The sequence below is a fragment of the Ranitomeya variabilis genome, chromosome 4 (assembly GCF_051348905.1).
Source record: "Ranitomeya variabilis isolate aRanVar5 chromosome 4, aRanVar5.hap1, whole genome shotgun sequence".
NCBI classification, from domain to species: domain Eukaryota; kingdom Metazoa; phylum Chordata; class Amphibia; order Anura; family Dendrobatidae; genus Ranitomeya; species Ranitomeya variabilis.
Window position 1 is genome coordinate 656163132 of NC_135235.1, and position 24590 is coordinate 656187721.

General features: G+C 49.2%; 1 protein-coding gene across 1 annotated transcript in view; it reads left to right on the forward strand.

The window, feature by feature from the left end:
* Window positions 1-9501: 9501 nt before the first annotated feature.
* LOC143768177 (uncharacterized) overlaps window positions 9502-24590 on the forward strand; it is a 381688-nt gene continuing 366599 nt past the window's right edge. Inside the window, exon 1 of the mRNA XM_077256867.1 lies at window positions 9502-9539. Coding sequence (XP_077112982.1) covers window positions 9513-9539 — 27 coding nt within the window. The 5' untranslated portion in view covers window positions 9502-9512. The remainder of the gene's footprint in view (window positions 9540-24590) is intronic.

Genomic DNA, 24590 nt, shown 5'->3' on the forward strand with positions numbered 1-24590 from the left:
GTATGTAGTTTTTCTATGCTTTCTCTGCATTCCTTTTTCTGTAATTCCATCCAACTAGAATATTTGTCTTAGTTCTATTACCATGCTTGTTTTGTGCTTATTTTTCATGTGTGTCCATTCTATTGGATTGATTAATTGTCATGCCGGTGTGCCGACCGGATACCAGTATAAAAGTACGAGACATGACATGTGCCAGGTATCATGATTAAGGGTGCTTAGTCACCGGAAACGCGTTGATCTTGGTTTTTAACCCTTTTGTATGCTGATGTTTTGTCCTTACACCATGCTATTTTTGAGGTGAAATAAAACTATGGACTTTTCACTACATCGTTGAGCTGGATCTTCTCCTTTTTTTTTTCCCTGTTTGTTCACGCCCTGACACAGCGGTTCCGTGCTCCGAGACCTGGGGAATGTCGGTATGGTGAGCTGGACTTTGTTCGTTAACTCTAAACACATGCAAAAGATACCTGAGGCTTTTAAAAACTCCCTGCCTGGTTCATTACTCAAAACCCCCATCATGGGTAAGACTAGCGACCTGACAGATGTCAAGAAGGCCATCATTGACACCCTCAAGCAAGAGGGTAAGACCCAGAAAGAAATTTCTCAACAATTAGGCTGTTCCCAGAGTGCTGTATCAAGGCACCTCAATGGTAAGTCTGTTGGAAGGAAACAATGTGGCAGAAAACGCTGTACAACGAGAAGAGGTGACCGGACCCTGAGGAAGATTGTGGAGAAGGACCGATTCCAGACCTTGGGGAACCTGAGGAAGCAGTGGACTGAGTCTGGTGTGGAAACATCCAGAGCCACCGTGCACAGGCGTGTGCAGGAAATGGGCTACAGGTGCCGCATTCCCCAGGTAAAGCCACTTTTGAACCAGAAACAGCGGCAGAAGCGCCTGACCTGGGCTACAGAGAAGCAGCACTGGACTGTTGCTAAGTGGTCCCAAGTACTTTTTTCTGATGAAAGCAAATTTTGCATGTAATTCGGAAATCAAGGTGCCAGAGTCTGGAGGAAGACTAGGGAGAAGGAAATGCCAAAATGCCTGAAGTCCAGTGTCAAGTACCCACAGTCAGTGATGGTGTGGGGTGCCATGTCAGCTGCTGGTGTTGGTCCACTGTGTTTCATCAAGGGCAGGGTCAATGCAGCTAGCTATCAGGAGATTTTGGAGCACTTCATGCTTCCATCGGCTGAAATGCTTTATGGAGATGAAGATTTCATTTTTCAGCACGACCTGGCACCTGCTCACAGTGCCAAAACCACTGGTAAATGGTTTACTGACCATGGTATTACTGTGCTCAATTGGCCTGCCAACTCTCCTGACCTGAACCCCATAGAGAATCTGTGGGATATTGTGAAGAGAAAGTTGAGAGACGCAAGACCCAACACTCTGGATGAGCTTAAGGCCGCTATTGAAGCATCCTGGGCCTCCATAACATCTCAGCAGTGTCACAGGCTGATTGCCTCCATGCCACGCCGCATTGAAGCAGTCATTTCTGCCAAAGGATTCCCGACCAAGTATTGAGTGCATAACTGAACATTATTATTTGATGGTTTTTTTGTTTGTTATTAAAAAACACTTTTATTTGATTGGACGGGTGAAATATGCTAATTTATTGAGACAGGTTTTTTGGGTTATCAGGAGTTGTAGGCCAAAATCATCAGTATTAAAACAATAAAAGACCTGACAAATTTCAGTTGGTGGATAATGAATCTATAATATATGAAAGTTTAATTGTAATCATTACATTATGGTAAATAATGAAATTTAACACTATATGCTAATTTTTTGAGAAGGACCTGTATATTATGGTAGTGCGCTTGGTTTTCTTATTCTTATGACTACACCTCGTACACATGCGGCTCTGCTCCGTACACCTCATACACACACGGCTCCGCTCCATACACCTCGTACACACACGGCTCCGCTCCGTACACCTCGTACACACGCGGCTCTGCTCCGTACACCTCGTACACACGCGGCTCCGCTCCGTACACCTCGTACACACGCGGCTTCGCTCCGTACACCTCGTACACACGCGGCTCCGCTCCGTACACCTCGTACATGTAGGGGACGGGGACCTGGCGAGCCGTACAGACGGGTGGAACCATTGTTGCCGGGAGTCGGGGTTCCGGGGGATGGATTTGAAGGGCGGAGGAGAAGCCAGGCGGAGGTGACAGGAGATAGAGTGACGCAGGGAGAGGGGAGGATAAAAGCAAAAGCGCGCGAAAGCAGGGGCGGAGAAGCGCGGGAGAACTCTGAGGAGAGGGAACTGCAGCGCAGTTGTCGTGTGTGTGCAGGCCGCAGTGAGACTTGCTGGAAACAGGGGGAGAACGTGCAGCAGACGCTGCGGTCAATTACCAGAGCCCCCAGAAAGCGGCGCATTCGTCGTCAGCGACCCCGAAAGCAGAGGGGTAGCGCTGATCATCTCAGGGACAGTATTACCGCGCTCCCCGGGAGTATCTTGCCAGAAAGTGCTCCGGTCCCTCCTGGGTTTGTCTCAGCTGTCACTGATACGGATTACTCCGCTAATTCTCCTCAAAAAGACTCCTCTTTGGACTTGGAAACTGTTACCCCGGATCAACGTCCGCCTGCAGGGGGTGACGCAGCACCGCAACAGACATTCTGGTCTCGAATTTACACCTGGGCCCGTCGACGGAAGACACCTCCTTCCCCCGCCATCAGGACTACGTCGCTGACGGAGCTTCACCATCAGGACTGCATCGCTGAAACAGCGCTGATAAGTGAACTTTGTTGACTTTTCTCGTTTGGGGGTCACTAGTGAGGCGCTGTCGCGTTCCGCGGGTATAGTTCAGGGCGTCTATATAGTAGATAGGATTTACTGTGAAATTGTGATCTTGTACTTAAGTTCCCTGCGTGGAAAACTGTTGTTATCTTTGTTGGGTTGGAAGTTAAAGGAAAGTTAAAAACGTTACTTGCTTTCTGGCTCCTTTTTGTCCCTGCATCCTTTTTTACCTGCGGTTCCTTCATTTGGCGTAGTCGGCAGGATGCAGGATCCAAAGAGGGAGCCAGAAGATATGGAGGATGGGGCTGGGCCGAGAGCGTCTCTCTCATTGGGGGCCATGTTAAATAATCTGCCCAAGTTTAATGGGAGCAACATGTTGTGGAGCTGGACTGAAAGGATGCGGGGGCTGTTGAGAATGCATCCTATGACCCCGGCCCTGGAAGCAGAGGTGGCCATTATGGCCTTAGACGGAGAGGCCCGGGATTCAGTGATGTTGAGACCCCCCACTGAGCGGAATACTTTTACCCGGGTGTTAAATGTGTTAGAGGGGACGCACGGGGATCCCACCGACGTGGGAGAGCTGTGGGCCCGGTTGTTTAGACGGCGACAAAAAGAGGGCGAGACTGTCACTCAGTACATGAATGCTCTGCAAGAGCTAAACATTGCAATCGTGCGGAAAGATGGGATGGGGATGGGACTTGTTGACGTGACCCTGCGCGACCAGCTGGTGACGGGACTGAGAGATGAGTTGACCAAACAGGCTCTACGTGAACGAGTGCGAGTCGACCCGCGCCTGACTTTTTCCGACATAGGCAATGAGGCCCGCACCCGGGAGCAAGAGAGGGGGGTGACGGTCCCGACAGGAGAGACTCGGGTTATCCAGACCGCCGCCGCAGGAGGGGGTGAGCCGTCGTGGGTTCAGGAGATGCGGCAGGAGCTCAAACAAATCAGAGACGAACTGGCTGAAGTTAAAAAGAATGCACGAAGCCCAAGGGAGTTACCCCGGGGGCAAGGGTCTGGGAGTCCAGCTCGTGGCGCCCGTCCAGGATATTATCCGGTCCCCGGTGTTTGCTATGGTTGCGGGGAGGCCGGACATTTCACACGGGAGTGCCCCCGGAGAGGGAGGGCCTCGTCTCGTCGGGCGTTAAACTAGAGGGCTCCGAGCTAAGGGGACGACGCTCGGAGTCAGAGTCCCCGCGGATGGGTGGTGAAAGTCCCGGAAATTTGGTTGCCAGCTGCCCCCTGGTTTGGGCAGAGTTTGAAGGGCGGGCTGTACGTTGTCTGGTGGACACCGGGTCCCAAGTCACGACTATGCCCGAGGCTTATTTTAGAAAACACTTTCCTTTGTCAGTCAGACCCCAATGGGGCCCCGTAATTCGGTTACAGGCCGCCAATCAGCTGCCCATCCCAGTGGAAGGGGTCACCTGGATGCAAATATCTTTATGTGGGAAAGACCTGGGCCGCCGGGGGGTTGTGTTAACACGGGGAGATCCCAGCCCACAACATACCGTGACCTTGGGGATGAACGTATTGAAAGATTTTGGCAGTTTTCTGTTAGGGGAGACTACGCAAGAGACACTCAATCAGTGGGGGACCAGTACACCTCAGGGCTCCGTGTTCAGACAGTTAGTGAGGGAAGTCCGGGTACAAGAGACCTGTCAGGAGGGAGACATACTAGGGAGAGTAATTACTTCCCCGACAGCAAAGGTGACGTTCCCCCCAGGACAGACTGTTATATCCCTGCCCATACGAGCTCGCATCCCTCTAGAAGGAGTACAAGTGCAGATTGAGCCCACCTTTACATCCCCTTTGCCCACAGGACTGCTGGTGGCCCGATCTCTGGCTACTGTGAAAAATGGGGCCGTACCAGTGCGATGTGTGAATGTGGACGAACACGATGTCGTGCTACGGGTCCGAAGTGAGATGGCCAAAGTGTTACGACCTTTAGAAGTGATGCCTCCTCCAGATACTTTGCAGTTAAAGGTGGATTCCCCTGATCCCTGGATGGTCAGTGTCCGGTCTACGCAGGATCCTGAGCCAAAAGCGTTCCGAAAGGGACAAACTATTCTGGAGCACATGCGGACAGGATTACCGGGCCTGGATCCATCCCAGGTCTCGCGAGTGCAGCGACTCCTTGGACACTATGCTGAAGTGTTCGCGCAACATGAAGATGATTTTGGCTGTACCACGGCCATCGAACATGGAATTCCTACCGGGGATACAGTGCCCATCAGGGAGCGGTACAGACAGATTCCCCCGCAGATGTACCAAGAAGTAAAGACGTTGTTAGGCCAGATGCTGCAAAAAGGAGTGATCCGCGAGAGTCAGAGCCCGTGGGCTGCCTCGATCGTGCTGGTGCGGAAAAAAGACGGCACGCTACGGTTCTGTGTGAACTACCGTAAGCTAAATGCGTGCACCGTCCGAGACTCTTATCCACTTCCCCGTATTGAGGAATCCCTCTCCGTGCTGGGTCGGGCCAAATATTTTTCCACCTTAGACCTAGCCAGCGGATACTGGCAGGTCCCGATGTCAGAAGCAGATCGTCCCAAGACAGCGTTTATCCTGCCCATGGGATTATTCAAGTTCAATCGAATGCCGTTTGGACTGGCCAACGCTCCCGGCACCTTTCAACGATTAATGGAGCGGTGTCTGGGGGATTTGAACTTCGAGGCCACTCTCATTTATCTGGATGACATCATCATCTATGCCCCAACATTCGAGGAACATCTGTGCCGACTAGAGCAGGTGCTGGACCGGTTACTGAAATACGGGCTTAAGGTGAAGCCCCAGAAATGCCACTTGTTCCGGGAACAGATCGAGTACCTGGGGCATGTGGTGTCCGCCGAAGGAGTTCGGCCATCACAGGAGAAGATTGCCGTAATCCAGGAGTGGCCCACACCGGAGACCGCCAAGGATGTACGGGCGTTCTTGGGCCTCGCTGGGTACTACCGGCGCTTTGTGAAGAACTTTGCTCGCCGCTCTTACAATCTACAAGTCTTGCTGAAAGGAAGCTCCCCCAAGGAACGGGGGAAGAAGATACAATGGCAGGAGCCACAAGAGGCAGCGTTCCAGGACTTGAAGACAGCTCTCATGGAGCCGCCTGTGTTGGCTTATGCGGACTTTTCGCAACCGTTCATCCTGCACACCGACAGCAGCTCTCAGGGATTGGGGGCTGTGTTGTCTCAGGTTCAGGATGGGCGGGAGAGAGTGATCGCCTATGCGAGTCGGTCTCTTCATGACTCTGAGTTGAACCAGGACAATTACAGTTCTTTCAAGGTGGAGTTGCTAGCCGTGGTGTGGGCTATGACGGAGCGGTTCGCTGAGTACCTGGCCGGTTCTGAGGTGCTGGTACGCACGGATAAGAACCCATTGGCACATCTGGAAAATGCGAAATTGGGTGCCCTGGAACAGCGCTGGGTAGCCCGGATGGCCAAGTACAGATACCGTATCCTCTACAAGCGAGGAGCGGAGAATGTTCATGCTGACGCATTATCTCATCTTCGGAGGATCACCCCAAGAACTAACCGAGACGAAGAGCTGGAGGGAGAAGAAATTCCCTACGCCATCGGGGGCACTGCTTGGACGGCTGTGAGCCGGGAGCAGACCGGGAACGGAATGGCTACAGGACTGTTGGTTCAGAGTCGGGACGAATGGATACGGCTGCAACAAGAGGACCAGGAACTAGCTCCATTGCGACAGTGGGTAACGAATGGTCTATTGCCCGTGAGAACTCCTGGACAAACCCTCCCGTCAGACCTGAACCTTCTTCTGCGGCAATGGGAGCGCCTAACTCTTCAGGAAGGGCTCTTATGCCACTTAACCATGACTCAGGCAGATTCCCGGCCGACGTGGCAGATGGTCTTACCAGGGCCCGTGGTGGCCGCAGTTGCTAAAGAAGCTCATGAGTCCGGGGCACACTTCGGAGTGAAGAGGACGTTTAAGTGGCTGCAAACTCGGTTCTATCATCCTCGGCTGCTCGCGGAAGTACAAACTGCCTGTAGGCAATGTCGACAATGTGAGTTAACCAAGTCACCGGAGGAAAGGGCGCCTGTGCAGAGCATCACGACGTCTGCCCCTTTTGAAGTATTGATGATAGACTACATCACCATTGGAGCAGCGCATCAAGGCTACGAACACTGCCTCGTTATGGTGGATCATTTTTCAAAGTTCGCAGTAGTCACCCCTACCCGCGATCAGACAGCTGAGTCTGCGGCAAGCGCTGTCTGTAAGAACTTTATCCAAGTTTACGGCTGTCCGAGGCGAATACATTCGGATCAAGGAGCCTGTTTCTTGGGCAAAGTCATGGATGAGCTACATCGCCTCTACGGCATTGATAAGTCACGCACCACACCGTATCACCCCCAGGGAAATGGGGCTTGTGAGCGGTTTAACCGGACTTTGCTTCAAATGTTGCGTGCGCTGGAACAAGATCAGAAGACCCGCTGGCCGGAGTATGTGTCTGACCTAGTGTGGGTCTACAACAATAGAGTTCATCAAGTCACAGGACGCACCCCGTATGAAGTGGTCTTTGGGCGCCCAGGGAAAGGCATGACAGATCTGGAACTGTCTTCGGAGGAAGAAGGCCCCCGAACAGGGATGGCTTCGTGGGTGCGTGATCATCGACATCGGCTGCAGACCTTACACCGGTTGGTGCACACTCGAATTCGGGAAGTGGAGCATCGGAGCACCCCTACAGCAAAACCCCCAGGGTTCCGGCCAGGTGATCGAGTACTCGTTCGAGAGCAAAGACCACAAAACAAGTTAGACCATCGTTGGGAAAAAACACCCTATCGGGTGCTTCGCCGTATAGACCCGCATGGACCTGTATATGAAGTGCGGTCTGAGGTCCCCGGAAGTACAGGTACTCGCATTCTCCATCGCAACATGCTCCGTTTGTGTCGCTCTGTTGACTCGGACACCCCGGAATCCGCAATCAGGGAAGAGCCACCTATGACTGAGTCCCCCAACAACCATTGGTGGGATGGAGAGGATGATGAAGAAGAACGGCGTCAAAATACTCCCCCTATCTCGACTACTACACTACCCCTGATCAGTCGCCCCTCCGTTGACTGCATTCCCCCGACACCCCCTACACAAGGACCCGAGCTACGACGTTCTGAACGTTCTACTGCAGGTAGACCCCCAACTCGCTACAGTCCTGACTTACACGCTAGACAGACCCAAGTGTGGAACAATCCGTCAGGTGGGCGACCTGTCAGTTCGAAGGCCTCGCCCAGGGACTGGCGAGCATACAGGGTGGGGGAATGTAGGGGACGGGGACCTGGCGAGCCGTACAGACGGGTGGAACCATTGTTGCCGGGAGTCGGGGTTCCGGGGGATGGATTTGAAGGGCGGAGGAGAAGCCAGGCGGAGGTGACAGGAGATAGAGTGACGCAGGGAGAGGGGAGGATAAAAGCAAAAGCGCGCGAAAGCAGGGGCGGAGAAGCGCGGGAGAACTCTGAGGAGAGGGAACTGCAGCGCAGTTGTCGTGTGTGTGCAGGCCGCAGTGAGACTTGCTGGAAACAGGGGGAGAATGTGCAGCAGACGCTGCGGTCAATTACCAGAGCCCCCAGAAAGCGGCGCATTAGTCGTCAGCGACCCCGAAAGCAGAGGGGTAGCGCTGATCATCTCAGGGACAGTATTACCGCGCTCCCCGGGAGTATCTTGCCAGAAAGTGCTCCGGTCCCTCCTGGGTTTGTCTCAGCTGTCACTGATACGGATTACTCCGCTAATTCTCCTCAAAAAGACTCCTCTTTGGACTTGGAAACTGTTACCCCGGATCAACGTCCGCCTGCAGGGGGTGACGCAGCACCGCAACAGACTTTCTGGTCTCGAATTTACACCTGGGCCCGTCGACGGAAGACACCTCCTTCCCCCGCCATCAGGACTACGTCGCTGACGGAGCTTCACCATCAGGACTGCATCGCTGAAACAGCGCTGATAAGTGAACTTTGTTGACTTTTCTCGTTTGGGGGTCACTAGTGAGGCGCTGTCGCGTTCCGCGGGTATAGTTCAGGGCGTCTATATAGTAGATAGGATTTACTGTGAAATTGTGATCTTGTACTTAAGTTCCCTGCGTGGAAAACTGTTGTTATCTTTGTTGGGTTGGAAGTTAAAGGAAAGTTAAAAACGTTACTTGCTTTCTGGCTCCTTTTTGTCCCTGCATCCTTTTTTACCTGCGGTTCCTTCATACACACGCGGCTCCGCTCCGTACACCTCGTACACACGCGGCTCCGCTCCGTACACCTCGTACACACGCGGCTCCGCTCCGTACACCTCGTACACACGCGGCTCCGCTCCGTACACCTCGTACACACACGGCTCCGCTCCGTACACCTCGTACACACACGGCTCCGCTCCGTACACCTTGTACACACACGGCTCTGCTCCGTACACCTTGTACACACACGGCTCCGCTCCGTACACCTCGTACACACACAGCTCTGCTCCGTACACCTCGTACACACACGGCTCCGCTCCGTACACCTCGTACACACACGGCTCTGCTCCGTACACCTCGTACACACACGGCTCCGCTCCGTACACCTCGTACACACACGGCTCCGCTCCGTACACCTCGTACACACAGCTCTGCTACATCCACACTATAAACCCCTCCTGACCCCACACAGAAACTTCCCCTCATCCAGCACCATGACAATCAGCACAGCAGAGTCCTGCATACACTGAGGCCCCTGATCATGTGACCCCTGACTCCTCCCCTCCTGTGACCTCATCACAGGTCCTGTGCGCACAGAGCAGCCATATATGTGGTGTGCGGCTCTGCAGGTGGAGGTAGGTGCTGGAGATTCCCCATTACTGGGCGGGGGCAGTAACCCCTTCAGTACTAATACCGGGTGGTTCGGCTCTTTTGGACCCTTATGTAATGTGTGTTCTCCCTCAGGTAATCACATATGTTTGGTAAAATCCCCATATTCTGAGGCAGTCGGTCCCCGTCCCCCTCTGGCAGTCATTGCTGAGCATTCTCCTTAGGCCGGGGTCACACTTGTGAGTTCAGCAGGAGTCTCTCACATCAATACCCGGCACTGCCTCCGGAGCGGGCCCTGCATGGATTTCTATGCAGCCGCACGCTCTGGTCCCGAGTGCCGGCGGCAGTGCCAGGACTTGATGCGAGAGAGACTCGCATTTAATTTGCAAGTGTGACCCCGGCCTTAGGGTGGGCTTTCAGCTTCGTGTGAATATGGCCATGTCATTGCCTGCGTTTTTATTTGTAACTTGAAATAAAGCTATTGAAAGTTTGCTTTTGGGAAGGAAAAAAAATTTCCTGTTAGCAGATATATTCGGGTATGTTCCCACGGTCAGTAAACGCTGCAGGTTGGACACTGGGTACTTCTGTAGCATCCAACCTGCAGCGGCCAGATGTTATAGCATAGTGGATGGAATTAAAGAAATCTCATACCCACTATGTGCTCACTGATGCCCGCGGCTTCCCTGCGGAGACGGACATGTGGTGCGTCTTTCCAGACCGAAGCATGTCTATGTAGTGGAGACGCTTAGTCTCTGCTGCGTAAATTACCCATACACTTTCATTAGTTGCAGTAAAACCGCATTATCTTCCTAATCATGCGTATTAAGTGCGGTAGCGCAGCTTACTATGCATGTGTACTAATTTACATAATGGTGAATCTTGTGACACAGCCAGAAGTACACGACACAGGAAGTGGAGGAAAGCAAGGAAGCCCCCTGTTTAATAAATAATAAAAAATGTCGTGGGGTTCCCCTATATTTGTTAACCAGCCAGAGTAAAGCAGACTACTGGGACTGGTATTTCAGGCTGGTAAGGATCCAATATCCATGAACCTTACCAGCCTGATAATACCAGGCTGCAGTAGTCTGCTTACCTTGGATGGTTGGCAAAAAAGTGGGATCCCCGTCAAAAGAAATAGTGTGTGTGGTCCCCCTATATTTGTTAACCAGCCAAGGAAAAAGCAGACAGCTGCGGCCCGGTATTCTCAGGCTGGCAAGGGTCATGGATTATGGCCCTCACCAGCCTTAAAAATTTCAACCTGCAGCCACCCCACAACTGGCACATCCAAAGATTCACCAATTGTGGCACTTTACCCGGCTCTTCCCACTTGCCCTGTAGCGGTGGCAAGCGGGTAATACTTGTGATTGCTTAGTAATGGAGAAGCGTCTATAAGAAACCTATCTATTACTAATACTATAGTTATATGGTAAGTAAAGACACGGCCAGAATAAAGTCCTTTAATTGAAAAAATGACACAGACTCCTTTTAATATTCTAAATTAAACCATATGACCTCCTCTAATTCCCTGAAGTCCTCGATCTCCTGTAAGAGAATTAAAATTAAAAAAGCAACAATATCCTTACCTGTCCGCCGAAAAGATATACAGACTGTCTCAGGATGAGTTCTGCTCTGCTACATCTGGATGCCTTTGGCTGACCGGTGGCATTATGCCACCATCCAGCCTGACACCTAGACACAACGGAGCTTGTAGATGACCATCAGAGATAACTTGGTCTCCGGCGGTCACCTGCACTGTAGTTCTCACGATCAGCTGACTGAGAACTTGGCAAGTGACCGGAGATAACCCCGGCAGTCACGTGCACGGCAGTTCTCGCGGTCAGCTGAGCTCAGAGCAAGAACTGCAGTGGATGCGAAGTTCCAGCTGTGGCACAAGGTAAGACATTATTTAAATTAGTTCACACGTGTAGTAAGCTGCATTCTGGCACTACGCATGCGACTATTATTATTATTATACATTTTTATAGCGCTATTTATTCCATTGCGCTTTAAATGTGAACGGGGCAAATATAGACAAGTAAGTACAATAAACATGAGTAAAACAAGGCACACACAAGTACAGGAGGAGAGAGGACCCTGCCCGCAAGGGCTCACAGTCTACAGGGGATACTATAAAGATAATGCAGGTTTACCGCATGTTATGATAGTCTATGGGTAATTTACGCTTCGGAGACTGAGCGTCTCAGCAACATAAATAGACATGCTGCGGTCTGGAAAGACGCGCCACATGTCCGTTTACACAGAGATGCCACGGGCGTCTCTGATCACATAGTGGAGATGGGATTTCTTGAATTCCCATCCACTATGCTGTAACATCTGGCTGCTACGGATGTACGGAGCGTCCAACCCGCAGCATTCACTGACCGTGGGAACATACCCTTACAGTTCTGACCAGTGACACTTTATATGGTAATAACTGGAACGCCTCAAAGTATCCCAATAATGCTAATGAGTGTTTTTCTGTGACACATTGTACTTTATGTTAGAGGTAATTATTGGTCAATATTTTGGAGAAAAATTTGAAAATTTTGCAATTGTCAAACTTTTAGTTTATAAGCTCTTAAACTAGAAAGTTATACCACACAACATACCGTATATATTCGAGTATAAGCCGACCCCCCTAATTTTGCAACAAAAAACTGGGAAAAATTATTGACTCGAGTATAAGCCTAGGGTGGGAAATGCAGCAGCTACCGGTAAATGACAAAAATAAAAATAGATACCAATAAAAGTAAAATTAATTGAGACATCAGTAGGTTAAGTGTTTTTGAATATCCATATTGAATCAGGAGCCCCATATAATGCTCCATATACAAATATGCCCCATATAATGCTCCATGCACTTCTTTATGGCCCCATAGATGCTCCATATAATGCTCCATGCAGTTATGGCCCCATAGATGCCCCATATAATGCTCCATGCAGTTGTGACCCCAAAGATGCCCCATATAATGCTCCATGCAGTTATGGCCCCATAGATGCCCCATATAATGCTCAATGCAGTTATGGCCCCATAGATGCCCCATATAATGCTCCATGCAGTTATGGCCCCATAGATGCCCCATATAATGCTCAATGCAGTTATGGCCCCATAGATGCCCCATATAATGCTCCATGCAGTTGTGGCCCCATAGATGCCCCATATAATGCTCCATCAGTTCTTTATGGCCCCATAGATGCTCCATATAGTGCTCCATGCAGTTATGGCACCATAGATGCCCCATATAATGCGCCATGCAGTTCATTATGGTCCCATAGATGCTCCATATAATGCTCCATGCAGATATGGCCCCATAGATGCCCCGTATAATGCTCCATGCAGTTATGGCACCATAGATGCCCCATATAATGCCCCATATAATGCTCCATGCAGTTGTGGCCCCATAGATGCCCCATATATGCCCCATATAATGCTCCATGCAGTTATGCCCCCATAGATGCCCCATATAATGCTCCATGCAGTTCAGTATGGCCCCATAGACGCTCCATATAACATTGTGCCACATTGTGCTGCTGCTGCACTAAAAAAAAAAAAAAAATGACATACTAACATCTCGTCGATGCCCGCTGCTCCTCAGCGTCCCGTCTCTCCGCACTGACTATTCAGGCAGAGGGCGGCGCGCACACTAGTACGTCATCATGCCCTCTGACCTGAACAGTCACAGCAAGAGGACGGGAAGGCGGAGCGTCGGTTGTTATGACCTGGTGATTACGGAGTAGCACTGAGATGACCTGGTGGGTAAAACCAATCATGGACACGCTCAGAGGACGTGGCAGCTCCACCGACAGCAATCACTGTTATGACCTGGTGATTACGGAGCAGCACTGAAATGACCTGGTGGGTAAAACAAATAATGTACAAGCTCTGAGGAGGTGGTAGCTTTACTGACCGCAATCCCTACTCCTAACACCAACACTAGAAATAGCCGTGGGACGGTCCTATCTCTGCCTAGACGCCTCTTCACAGCCTAAGAACTAACTACCCCTGAAGATGGAAACGGAAAACTATCTCGCCTCAGAGAAACCCCCAAAAGGAAAGATAGCCCCCCACAAATATTGACGGTGAGTGGAGAGGGAAATGACAAACTCAGAAATGAAACTAGATTTTAGCAAAGGAGGCCAATACTATCTAAATAGACAGAGATAGAAAAGGCTACTGTGCGGTCAGTATAAAAAACTAAATATCCACGCAGAGTTTACAAAAATAACCTCCACACCGACTCACGGTGTGGAGGAGCAAATCTGCTACCCCAGAGCTTCCAACTAGCCGGAATATTTCATAATGACAAGCTGGACAAAAGAGACATTACTTAAAGGGCCACTGTCACCCCCTCCAGCCGTTATAAACTAAAAGAGCCACCTTGTGCAGCAGTAATGCTGCAGTCTAACAAGGTGGCTCTTTTAGTTTTTGATTAAGTTATTACCTCAATAAAGCGATTTGAAAATTGTCCACAAAGACCAGCTATTGTACCGGGAGGCGGTCCGAAGCGTCCTGTATGAATCCCCCAACGGCCGTCACTCTTCTCTTCAGGGGCGCTGGTTTCCGCCCCCTGAGCACTGTTATCTTCTGAAATCCGGCGCTTGCGCTGTTCTTTCCTGCCTGGGGCCTGCGCAGTGTTTACTGTGAGTCACAGCACAGACGCAGGGTGCCTGACTGCGCCTGTGCCGGCAGTGCGGCCGCCCTGTTACTGAATCCCCGCCCCGCACTGTGCATAATGAATAACACAGTGCGGGGCGGGGATTCAGTAACAGGGCGGCCGCACTGCCGGCACAGGTGCAGTCACGCACCCTGCGTCTGTGCTGTGACTCACAGTAAACACTGCGCAGGCCCCAGGCAGGAAAGAACAGCGCAAGCGCCGGATTTCAGAAGATAACAGCGCTCAGGGGGCGGAAACCAGCGCCCCTGAAGAGAAGAGTGACGGCCGTTGGGGGATTCATACAGGACGCTTCGGACCGCCTCCCGGTACAATAGCTGGTCTTTGTGGACAATTTTCAAATCGCTTTATTGAGGTAATAACTTAATCAAAAACTAAAAGAGCCACCTTGTTAGACTGCAGCATTACTGCTGCACAAGGTGGCTCTTTTAGTTTATAACGGCTGGAGGGGGGTGACAGTGGCCCTTTAAACTTGAACAGAAGGTCAAAAGCAGGGAAACACCCAAGAACTAGCAGAACTTATCTTAAGCTGAAATGGACTGGCCAACAGAGAACTTCCAGGAGAGGACTGAATCCAACAGGAAAACATTGACAGCTGGCATCGACTACAGACTAGAACCCAGTTAAATAACAAGGCCAGGGAACCGATTAGTGAAAGCAGCTGCTAAGTTCCACTCGAAACCACCAGAGGGAGCCCAAGAGCAGAACTCCCAAAAATACCATTCGTAACCACAGGATGGAGCCCAAGAACGGAATTCACAACAGTCGGTGGAACGAAGGAAGGTAAATATGACATGCTCACCTGCTCTGGCGCTATTGACGCGGTCTCTGCATGTCCCATGGTGTTCGGCGTGGCAGCTTCTTCCTGTAGTGAGCGGTCACATGGTACCGCTCATTACAGTAATGAATATGCGGCTCCACCCCTGTGGGAGTGGAGTCCATATTCATTACTTTAATGAGCGGTACCACGTGACCGCTGAAGAGGGGAAGAAGCTGCCGCGCCGAACACCGTGGGACATGAAGGGACCGCGTCAGGAGCGCCGGAGCAGGTGAGTATTTGACAGGCGTCGCTCCCCCTCACCCGCCGATCCCCCCGCCTTCCATGACTCGAGTATAAGCTGAGAGGGGCACTTTCAGCCCATTTATTTGGGCTGAAAATCTCGGCTTATACTCGAGTATATACGGTAGTTAATAAATAACATTTCCCTCATGTCAACTTGACATCACCCCATTTTTGAACCATACTTTTTTTGGTTAGGAAGTTATAAGGGTTAAAAGTTGAGCAGCGATTTCTCATTTTTCCATCAAAATTTACAAAACCAATTTTTTTTCAGGACCACAACACATTTGAAGTGACTTTCAGGGGCCTATATAACAGAAAATACCCAAAAGTGACACCATTCTAAAAACGGAACCCCTTAAAATGCTCAAAACTACATTCAATTAGTTTATTAACCCTTCAGGTGCTTCACATGAATTAAAGCAATGAAATAAAAGAAGGAAAACATTAAAATTTAACTTTTTCCCATCAAAATGTTGACTCAGTCCTAAAATTTTCAATTTCACAAGTGTAACAGGAGAAAATGGACCTTACAATTTGTTTTGCAATTTCTACTGAGTGCGCCAATACCCCATATATGGTGGAAAACTACTGTTTGGGAGCAAGGCCATGTCGTGTTTTCAGAGCCCTGATGTACCTAAACAGTGGAAACCCCAACAAGTGACCCTATTTTGGAAATTCTATCCCTCTAGGAACTTATTTAAAGGGACTCTCACCTGAATTTGGAGGGAACAGTTTTCAGCCATAGCCATTGCCTTGCGCAGGCGTGTACTATGGAGGACAGAGAATGAACTTCAATCCAATATTGCAGCCAACATGCAGCCAGCGGGTAAGGAAAGGGTGAATCAAACACTCGAAAACCCCGCCTCTATGGCTGGAAATTGTTCCCTCCAAGTTCAGGTGACAGAGTCCCTTTAAATGTGTCGTGAGCACCTTGAACACACAGGTGCTTCACAGAATTTTATAACTGTGAGTCCTGAAAATGAAAAAATACATTTTTCCCTTAAAAATATTGGTTTTGTCCTAAATTTTTAAGAGAAAATGTACCATATAATTTTTGGTGCCATTTCTCCGGAGTACGCTGATATTCCATATGTAGGGGAATACTACTTTTGAGGCACAGTGCAAAGCTCAGAAGGGAAGAAGTGTCTTGTCGGAGTTCAGATTTTGCTGGAATGGTTTGAGGATTTCATGTCAATCTGGCAGATCCCCTGAGGTGCCGCAACAGAAACCCCTCACAAGTGACCTCATTTTACAAACTATACCCCCCAAATGAATTCATTTAGAGGTGCAGTGAGTAGGTTGGCACCACATGTGAATTTTATACCATTGGGCAGTGAAGAAAGAATAATAACAACATTTTTTAACACTGAAATGTTGTTTTCTCTCCAAATTTTTAATTTTTATAAGGGCTAATAGGAACAAATGGACCTCAGTTTGTTGTGCAATTTCTCCTGAGTGTGCCAATACTCTACGTGTAATTGTAAAATACTTTTCAGTCACAGTGCAAAGCTCAGAAGTGAGGGAATGCCATATTATTGTGCATATTTTACTATTTTGGTTTGCCGGTGCCATGACTTAAATTGTGAGACAGTTTTATAAATAAGGTCTTTACAAATGTGATGTTATCAAGTTTGTTTTTTTTAAATAAATTTACCTTTCTCCTTCGCCTCATTGCTGGACACAAGACCATGGTGTATGCTGCTGGCGCTAGGAGGCTGACACTAAGTGAATATAAAGAAAGATTAGCGCCTCCTCTGCAGTATACATCCACGCAGGAGGGCTCCTGGTGGTGCTGCGCTCCCCAGACGGGTACGTTCCGGCCGGCTTCGGAAATTTACTTCCTGGCTTCGGCCTTTGCTAGGCTGCAAGTCGGAAGCTCCACCCACTCGCTCACATGCTTTCAGCTGCCTTCGCCCACTTTCTTGGCGTGTCTTTTCAGCGCGATCTTATCTTCCTCCTCCTGGTGTCCATTATCTTCCTTCAGGACGATCCTCTGCTCTGCGAGCCCTCCAATGCAACCGAGATTTCTATCAAAGGGAGGACCTCCTCACTGGGACAAGGACCATGAGTAGGAGCTGAGCTGCATTCCTGGGCACTAGTTTACATTGTCCCCTTCCAGTATATTACCCTCATTCATTGGGGCATTTAGCAGGGATAGAACATAAGAGTGTGCACCATGTCTTTTTCTAAGACATCCTGGAGGGCTACTAAAACCCATACAGTTTTCTTTGCCTCATGTACAGTACCTCCTGTCAGTTTTCGTTACCCCAGGAACAGAGTAATCCTCTCTGCAAGGCTTGCAACCCAAAATGCGCTCAAGAGCCCTCGGCTGCTACAGAACCTAGCATGCCTAGGCCCCCAGAGTGAGCCTTGTCTCTGTCGCAGTCCATGGCCTCACTGGCTAAGGCAATTGAGTCACTCCAGGACCCCTCCACGGGTCAGGGCATCTGTCTGCCTCTTTTAGAAGGGTCCTCTTCTATATGGGACTCATCGGCCAGCAGGGGACGCTCTCAGACACAAAGTACTCGGACAGGTAAAAAACGGGCCCATAGTACATCTCCTGGGTCCTCTCGCGCCTTGGCATCCGTAAGCTCTGTTTCCCGCTCCCCCCACCAGGGGTCCGCAGCGACCAGAGCTCAAAGTGCGATTCTGACAAGTCTTTCAATCAGGACTCGCCTGAGTATCAAGTGACAGTGGATAATCTCATTGAGACCGTCAACCAAACGCTGAAGGTGGACGAGGACTCTTTCTCTGTCCCGTATCATGTGGTGTCCTTTAGGAGGACCAAACAACCGCATAAGATGTTCACCAACCATCCCGAGTTTCAGGACATACTTCAGAGGCATAGAGAGTGTCCTTCACAGGACAGAGACTTCTTGAGGCAGCAAGATATCCCTTTTCCTCGGATCTCCGGAAGGTGTGGGCAGAATCCCCTCCAGTTGATCCACCTGTGTCTCGTCTGACCTCCAAAACTCATTAGTCTTTACTAGATGGATCTTCAATTCAAAATCCGATGGACAGTCAGATAGAGAATCTGGCCCGCTCAGTGTTTGAAGCCTCAGGCTCCGCACTCTCCCCCTCTTTTTGCCAAAGCAATGGTCCCCTGGGTGAATTCCCTGGCCAAAACTATCCAAGACGGTAACATTCCCCCGGAAGCAGCAGGATTGGCCAATCAGATTTCCCTGGCCAAAGACTATGTGGTACACGCTTCCCTAGATGCTGCCAATTGCGCTGCATTGGCAGCCTCAAATGACATCACCATCAGAAGGGTTTCTGTGGCTTAGGGAATGGTGAGTTGTCTCTGCCTCCAAAAAGTCCTTAACCTCTCTGCCTTATCAGAGCAGTGGCTTATTTGGGCAGAAGCTGGATCAGCTTATCTCTGACGCTACAGGAGGGAAAAGCAAATTCCTCCCTCACCAAAAGACCAGATGACCCTTTCACCACCAGCAACAAACTCATTTCCAGTCCTTTCGCATCAACCCTGGTTGGTCCACTAAGACTGCCCCTTCCAGATCGGGGCACTCGCCACGTCGAGACAGGGGTTCCCAAGTCTCAAATAAGCCCAGCCCATCCTGGAAGAGCCGACATAAAAAGTCCAGAACTAAAGGATCTACTGTAGGGCCCATAGATTCTCAGCCCAATGACTCGTCACATCATCTGGTCGGTAGGGTATGCGGATGGCTACTCTGATTTCGTCAGGCCTGGCTCTCCGTCATTCACAATAAATGGGTCAGGGATCTAGTGTCGTCCGGATATAGAATAGAATTTTCTTCTCGTCCCCTGATACTATTCTTCCCCTCTTGTCCCCCCAAAACACAAGCGTGGGCCCGAGCCATCGACTCACTGCACCAAGACGGGTCATTATTCCGGTCCCAGAAAATGAGAGGTTCGAAGGATTCTACTCTAACCTGTTCATTGTCCCGAAAAATGACGGAACAGTGCATCCCATCATGGATCTGAAACTTCTAAACAAGGTCATCAAGGTCTGGGACTTCAGGATGGTGTCTGTTGTGAATTCTGTTTGTGGGCTCCCCCGGTGGTGTTTTATGGTAGTGCCACTTATTTGCCTTCTTCTATCCCTGATCACCTGTTGCCACCCATTAGGGGAGTTTCCTATTTAAGGCTGCTTGGCTGTTAGTCCTATGCCGGCCAACAATGTATCAGTAGCATTCTGTTGCATTCTCCTGCCTCAAGTTCCTGTTCAGCTAAGTTGAATTTTGTTTCTAGTTTATGCTATTTCTTGTCCAGCTTGCTGCAATGTGACTCTCTGTAGCTGGAAGCTCTTGTGGACTGAAATTGCCACTCCAGTGGCATGAGTTGTCACTGGAGTTTTAAAGTAATTTCAGGATGGTGTTTTTGAGTAGTGTTTTGAAGTTGACCGTGAAGTAACTCTTTCCTATCCTTCTGCTATCTAGAAAGCGGACCTCACTGTGCTAAATCTGCTGTTCATCCTACGTATGTCTTTTCCTCTGAACTCACCGTCAATATCTGTGGGGGGCTGCTATCTCCTTTTGGGGTTCATCTCTGGAGGTAAGGCAGGCCTGTATATTCCTCTGATAGGGGTAGTTAGATCTCCGGCTGGCGCGTGGTGTCTAGGGCATCGTAGGAACACTCCCTGGCTACTTCCAGTGTTGTGTCAGGTTCAGGTCACGGTCAACTTTAGTTTCCATCACCCGAGAGCTAGTCCGTTTTGTTATTTTTATTTCCCTGCCATTGGGGTAATCATGACAGTTTGGCCGGCCGCAATGTGTTAAAACTATGCACTAAAGCAGGAAAGGATGTGAAAAGGTTTTTTTTTTTTCTGTGTTTGGAAAGTGTACCCTAGTTTGCTCATTTGTACTCCTTGCTTAAACTGCAGTCTTCAGCCTTTTTTTTTTCCTCTCCTCTTAATCTCTGAATGGCTTTGGTTACACCTGTTTGAATCATGGATCCACAGAGTTTGGTTGCAGGTCTGAATAACCTGGCTACAAAGGTCCAGAACTTACAAGATTTTGTTATACGTGCTCCAATGTCTGAACCTAAGATCCCTATGCCTGAATTTTTTACCGGAGACAGATCCCGTTTTTTGAATTTCAGAGAGAATTGTAAATTGTTTTTGTCTCTGAGATCTCACTCTGCTGGTGATCCTGCACAACAGGTTAAAATTGTTATTTCTCTACTGCGGGGTGACCCACAAAGTTGGGCATTTGCATTGTCGCCAGGGGATCCTGCGTTAGTAAATGTAGATGCGTTTTTTCTGGCTTTGGGGTTGCTTTATGAAGAACCTAATTTAGAGATTTTGGCTGAGAAAGCCTTGATGGCTCTTTCCCAAGGGCAAGATGAAGCTGAGATATATTGCCAAAAATTTCGTAAATGGTCGGTGCTTACTAAATGGAATGAGTGCGCTCTAGCAGCTAATTTCAGAGAAGGTCTCTCTGATGCCGTGAAGGATGTCATGGTGGGGTTCCCTGTGCCTACAGGTCTGAATGATGCCATGAAATTGGCTATCCAGATTGATCGGCGTTTACGGGAGCGCAAATCTGTGCACCATATGGCGGTATCTTCTGAGCAAAAACCTGTGCACCATTTGGCGGTGACCTCTGAAAAGGCACCAGAGCATATGCAATGCGATAGTGTTTTGTCTAGAGGCGAACGACAGAATTACAGGCGCAAAAATGGGTTGTGCTTCTACTGTGGAGATCCAGCTCATGTTATATCAGCATGCTCTAAACGCATAAAAAAGGTTGATAAAAAGGTTGATAAATCTTTTTCTATGGGTACCTTGCAGTCTAAATTTCTTTTGTCCGTGACATTGATTTGTACTTTGTCATCTGTTACTGTGGATGCTTATGTGGATTCTGGCGCCGCTCTGAGTCTCATGGATTGGTCCTTTGCCAAGCGTTGTGGGTTTGATTTAGAGCCTCTGGAAGTTTCTATTCCCCTAAAGGGTATTGATTCTACACCTTTGGCTAGCAATAAACCACAATATTGGACACAAGTGACTATGCATCTTACCCCAGACCATCAGGAGATTATTCGTTTCCTTGTGTTATACAATCTACATGACGTTTTAGTACTTGGATTACCATGGTTACAAATTCATAATCCAGTCTTGGACTGGAGATCAATGTCTGTGTTGAGCTGGGGATGTCGGGGGATTCATGGGGATGCACCTTTGGTTCCCATTTCTTCATCTACTCCCTCTGAGATCCCAGCATTTCTGTCAGATTTTTATGATGTCTTTCAGGAGCCTAAGATTGATTCTCTCCCTCCTCACAGAGAGTGTGACTGCGCTATTGAGTTGATTCCCGGTAGTAAATTTCCTAAGGGTCGCTTGTTTAATTTGTCTGTACCTGAACATACTGCTATGCGGGAGTATATCAGAGAATCTTTGGAAAAGGGTCATATTCGCCCCTCGTTGTCTCCTCTAGGGGCAGGGTTTTTCTTTGTGGGTAAAAAGGATGGTTCATTGAGACCTTGTATCGACTATCGACTTCTGAATAAGATTACAGTTAAATACCAGTACCCGTTACCTTTACTGACTGATCTGTTTGCTCGCATAAAGGGGGCTAAGTGGTTCACTAAGATCGATCTACGTGGTGCGTATAATTTGGTGCGGATTAAGCAGGGGGATGAGTGGAAGACCGCATTTAATACGCCTGAAGGCCATTTTGAGTATTTGGTAATGCCTTTCGGTCTCGCGAATGCCCCTTCCGTTTTTCAGTCCTTTATGCACGATATTTTCCGTGAATATCTGGATAAATTTATGATTGTGTATTTGGATGATATTCTGATTTTTTCGGAGGACTGGGAATCTCATGTTCAACAGGTCAGGAGAGTTTTTCAGGTTTTGCGAGCTAATTCTCTTTTTGTAAAGGGCTCAAAGTGTATTTTTGGGGTTCAGAGAATTTCATTTCTGGGATATATTTTTTCCCCTTCATCTATGGAGATGGACCCTGTTAAGGTTCAGGCTATTTGTGATTGGATACAACCTACTTCTCTAAAGAGTCTTCAGAAATTCTTGGGATTTGCTAATTTCTATCGCCGATTCATAGCGGGTTTTTCTGCCATTGCTAAACCTTTGACTGATTTGACCAAAAAGGGTGCTGATGTTGCTAATTGGTCCTCTGCGGCTGTGGAGGCCTTTCGGGAGCTTAAGCGCCGCTTTTCTTCTGCTCCTGTGTTGCGCCAGCCTGATGTGTTGCTCCCTTTCCAGGTTGAAGTAGATGCTTCCGAGATCGGAGCAGGTGCAGTTTTGTCGCAGAAAGGTCCTGACTGCTCAGTGATGAGACCATGTGCGTTTTTCTCTCGAAAGTTTTCGCCCGCTGAGCGAAATTATGATGTTGGAAATCGGGAGCTCTTGGCCATGAAGTGGGCATTTGAGGAGTGGCGTCATTGGCTTGAGGGTGCTAGACACCAGGTGGTGGTCTTGACTGACCACAAGAATCTAATTTATCTTGAGTCAGCCAGGCGTCTGAATCCTAGACAGGCGCGCTGGTCGTTGTTTTTCTCCTGATTTAACTTTGTGGTTTCATATCTGCCTGGGTCTAAGAATGTGAGGGCGGATGCCCTCTCTAGGAGTTTTGAGCCTGACTCGCCTGGTGATTCCGAACCTACTGGCATCCTGAAGGATGGGGTGATATTGTCAGCTGTCTCCCCAGACCTGCGGCGCTCTTTGCAGGAGTTTCAGGTGGATAGGCCTGATCGCTGTCCGCCTGGTAGACTGTTTGTCCCTGATGACTGGACCAGTAGAGTTATCTCGGAGGTTCACTCTTCCGCGTTGGCAGGTCATCCTGGAATTTTTGGCACCAGGGAATTGGTGTCTAGGTCCTTCTGGTGGCCTTCCTTGTCTCGAGATGTGCGTATTTTTGTGCAGTCTTGTGATGTTTGTGCTCGGGCTAAGCCCTGCTGTTCTCGGGCCAGTGGGTTGTTGTTGCCCTTGCCTATTCCTAAGAGGCCTTGGACGCACATCTCTATGGACTTTATTTCTGACCTTCCTGTTTCTCGTAGGATGTCTGTCATCTGGGTGGTGTGTGACCGTTTTTCCAAGATGGTTCATTTGGTGCCTTTGCCCAAATTGCCCTCCTCCTCTGAGCTGGTCCCTCTGTTTTTTCAGAATGTGGTGCGTTTGCATGGTATTCCTGAGAATATAGTGTCTGACAGGGGTACTCAGTTTGTGTCTAGATTTTGGCGGGCGTTCTGTGCCAGGATGGGCATCGACTTGTCTTTTTCGTCTGCATTCCATCCTCAGACTAATGGCCAGACTGAGCGTACTAATCAGACTTTGGAGACTTACTTGAGGTGTTTTGTGTCCGCTGATCAGGACGATTGGCTTGATTTTTTGCCATTGGCAGAGTTTGCCCTTAACAATCGGGCCAGTTCTGCCACTTTGGTTTCTCCATTTTTTTGTAATTCAGGGTTTCACCCTCGCTTTTCGTCCGGTCAATTGGAGTCTTCGGATTGTCCTGGAGTAGATGCTGTGGTTGATAGAATGCATCAGATTTGGGGACAGGTTGTGGACAATCTGAAGTTGTCCCAGGAGAAGACTCAACAGTTTACTAATCGTCATCGGCGTGTTGGTCCTCGTCTTTGTGTTGGGGACCTGGTTTGGCTGTCTTCTCGATTTGTTCCTATGAAGGTCTCGTCTCCTAAGTTTAAGCCTCGGTTTATCGGCCCTTATAGGATTCTGGAGGTTCTCAATCGTGTGTCCTTTCGTTTGGACCTCCCAGCATCTTTTACTATTCATAATGTTTTTCATCGGTCATTATTGCGGAGGTATGAGGTACCGGTTGTTCCTTCTGCTGATCCTCCTGCTCCTGTGCTGGTTGAGGGTGAATTGGAGTATGTGGTGGAAAAGATCTTGGACTCCCGTGTTTCCAGACGGAGACTTCAGTATCTGGTTAAGTGGAAGGGCTATGGTCAGGAGGATAATTCTTGGGTGACAGCATCTGATGTTCATGCTCCTGATTTGGTTCGTGCATTTCATAGTGCTCATCCAGATCGCCCTGGTGGTTCTGGTGAGGGTTCGGTGCCCCCTCCTTAAGGGGGGGTACTGTTGTGAATTCTGTTTGTGGGCTCCCCCGGTGGTGTTTTATGGTAGTGCCACTTATTTGCCTTCTTCTATCCCTGATCACCTGTTGCCACCCATTAGGGGAGTTTCCTATTTAAGGCTGCTTGGCTGTTAGTCCTATGCTGGCCAACAATGTATCAGTAGCATTCTGTTGCATTCTCCTGCCTCAAGTTCCTGTTCAGCTAAGTTGAATTTTGTTTCTAGTTTATGCTATTTCTTGTCCAGCTTGCTGCAATGTGACTCTCTGTAGCTGGAAGCTCTTGTGGACTGAAATTGCCACTCCAGTGGCATG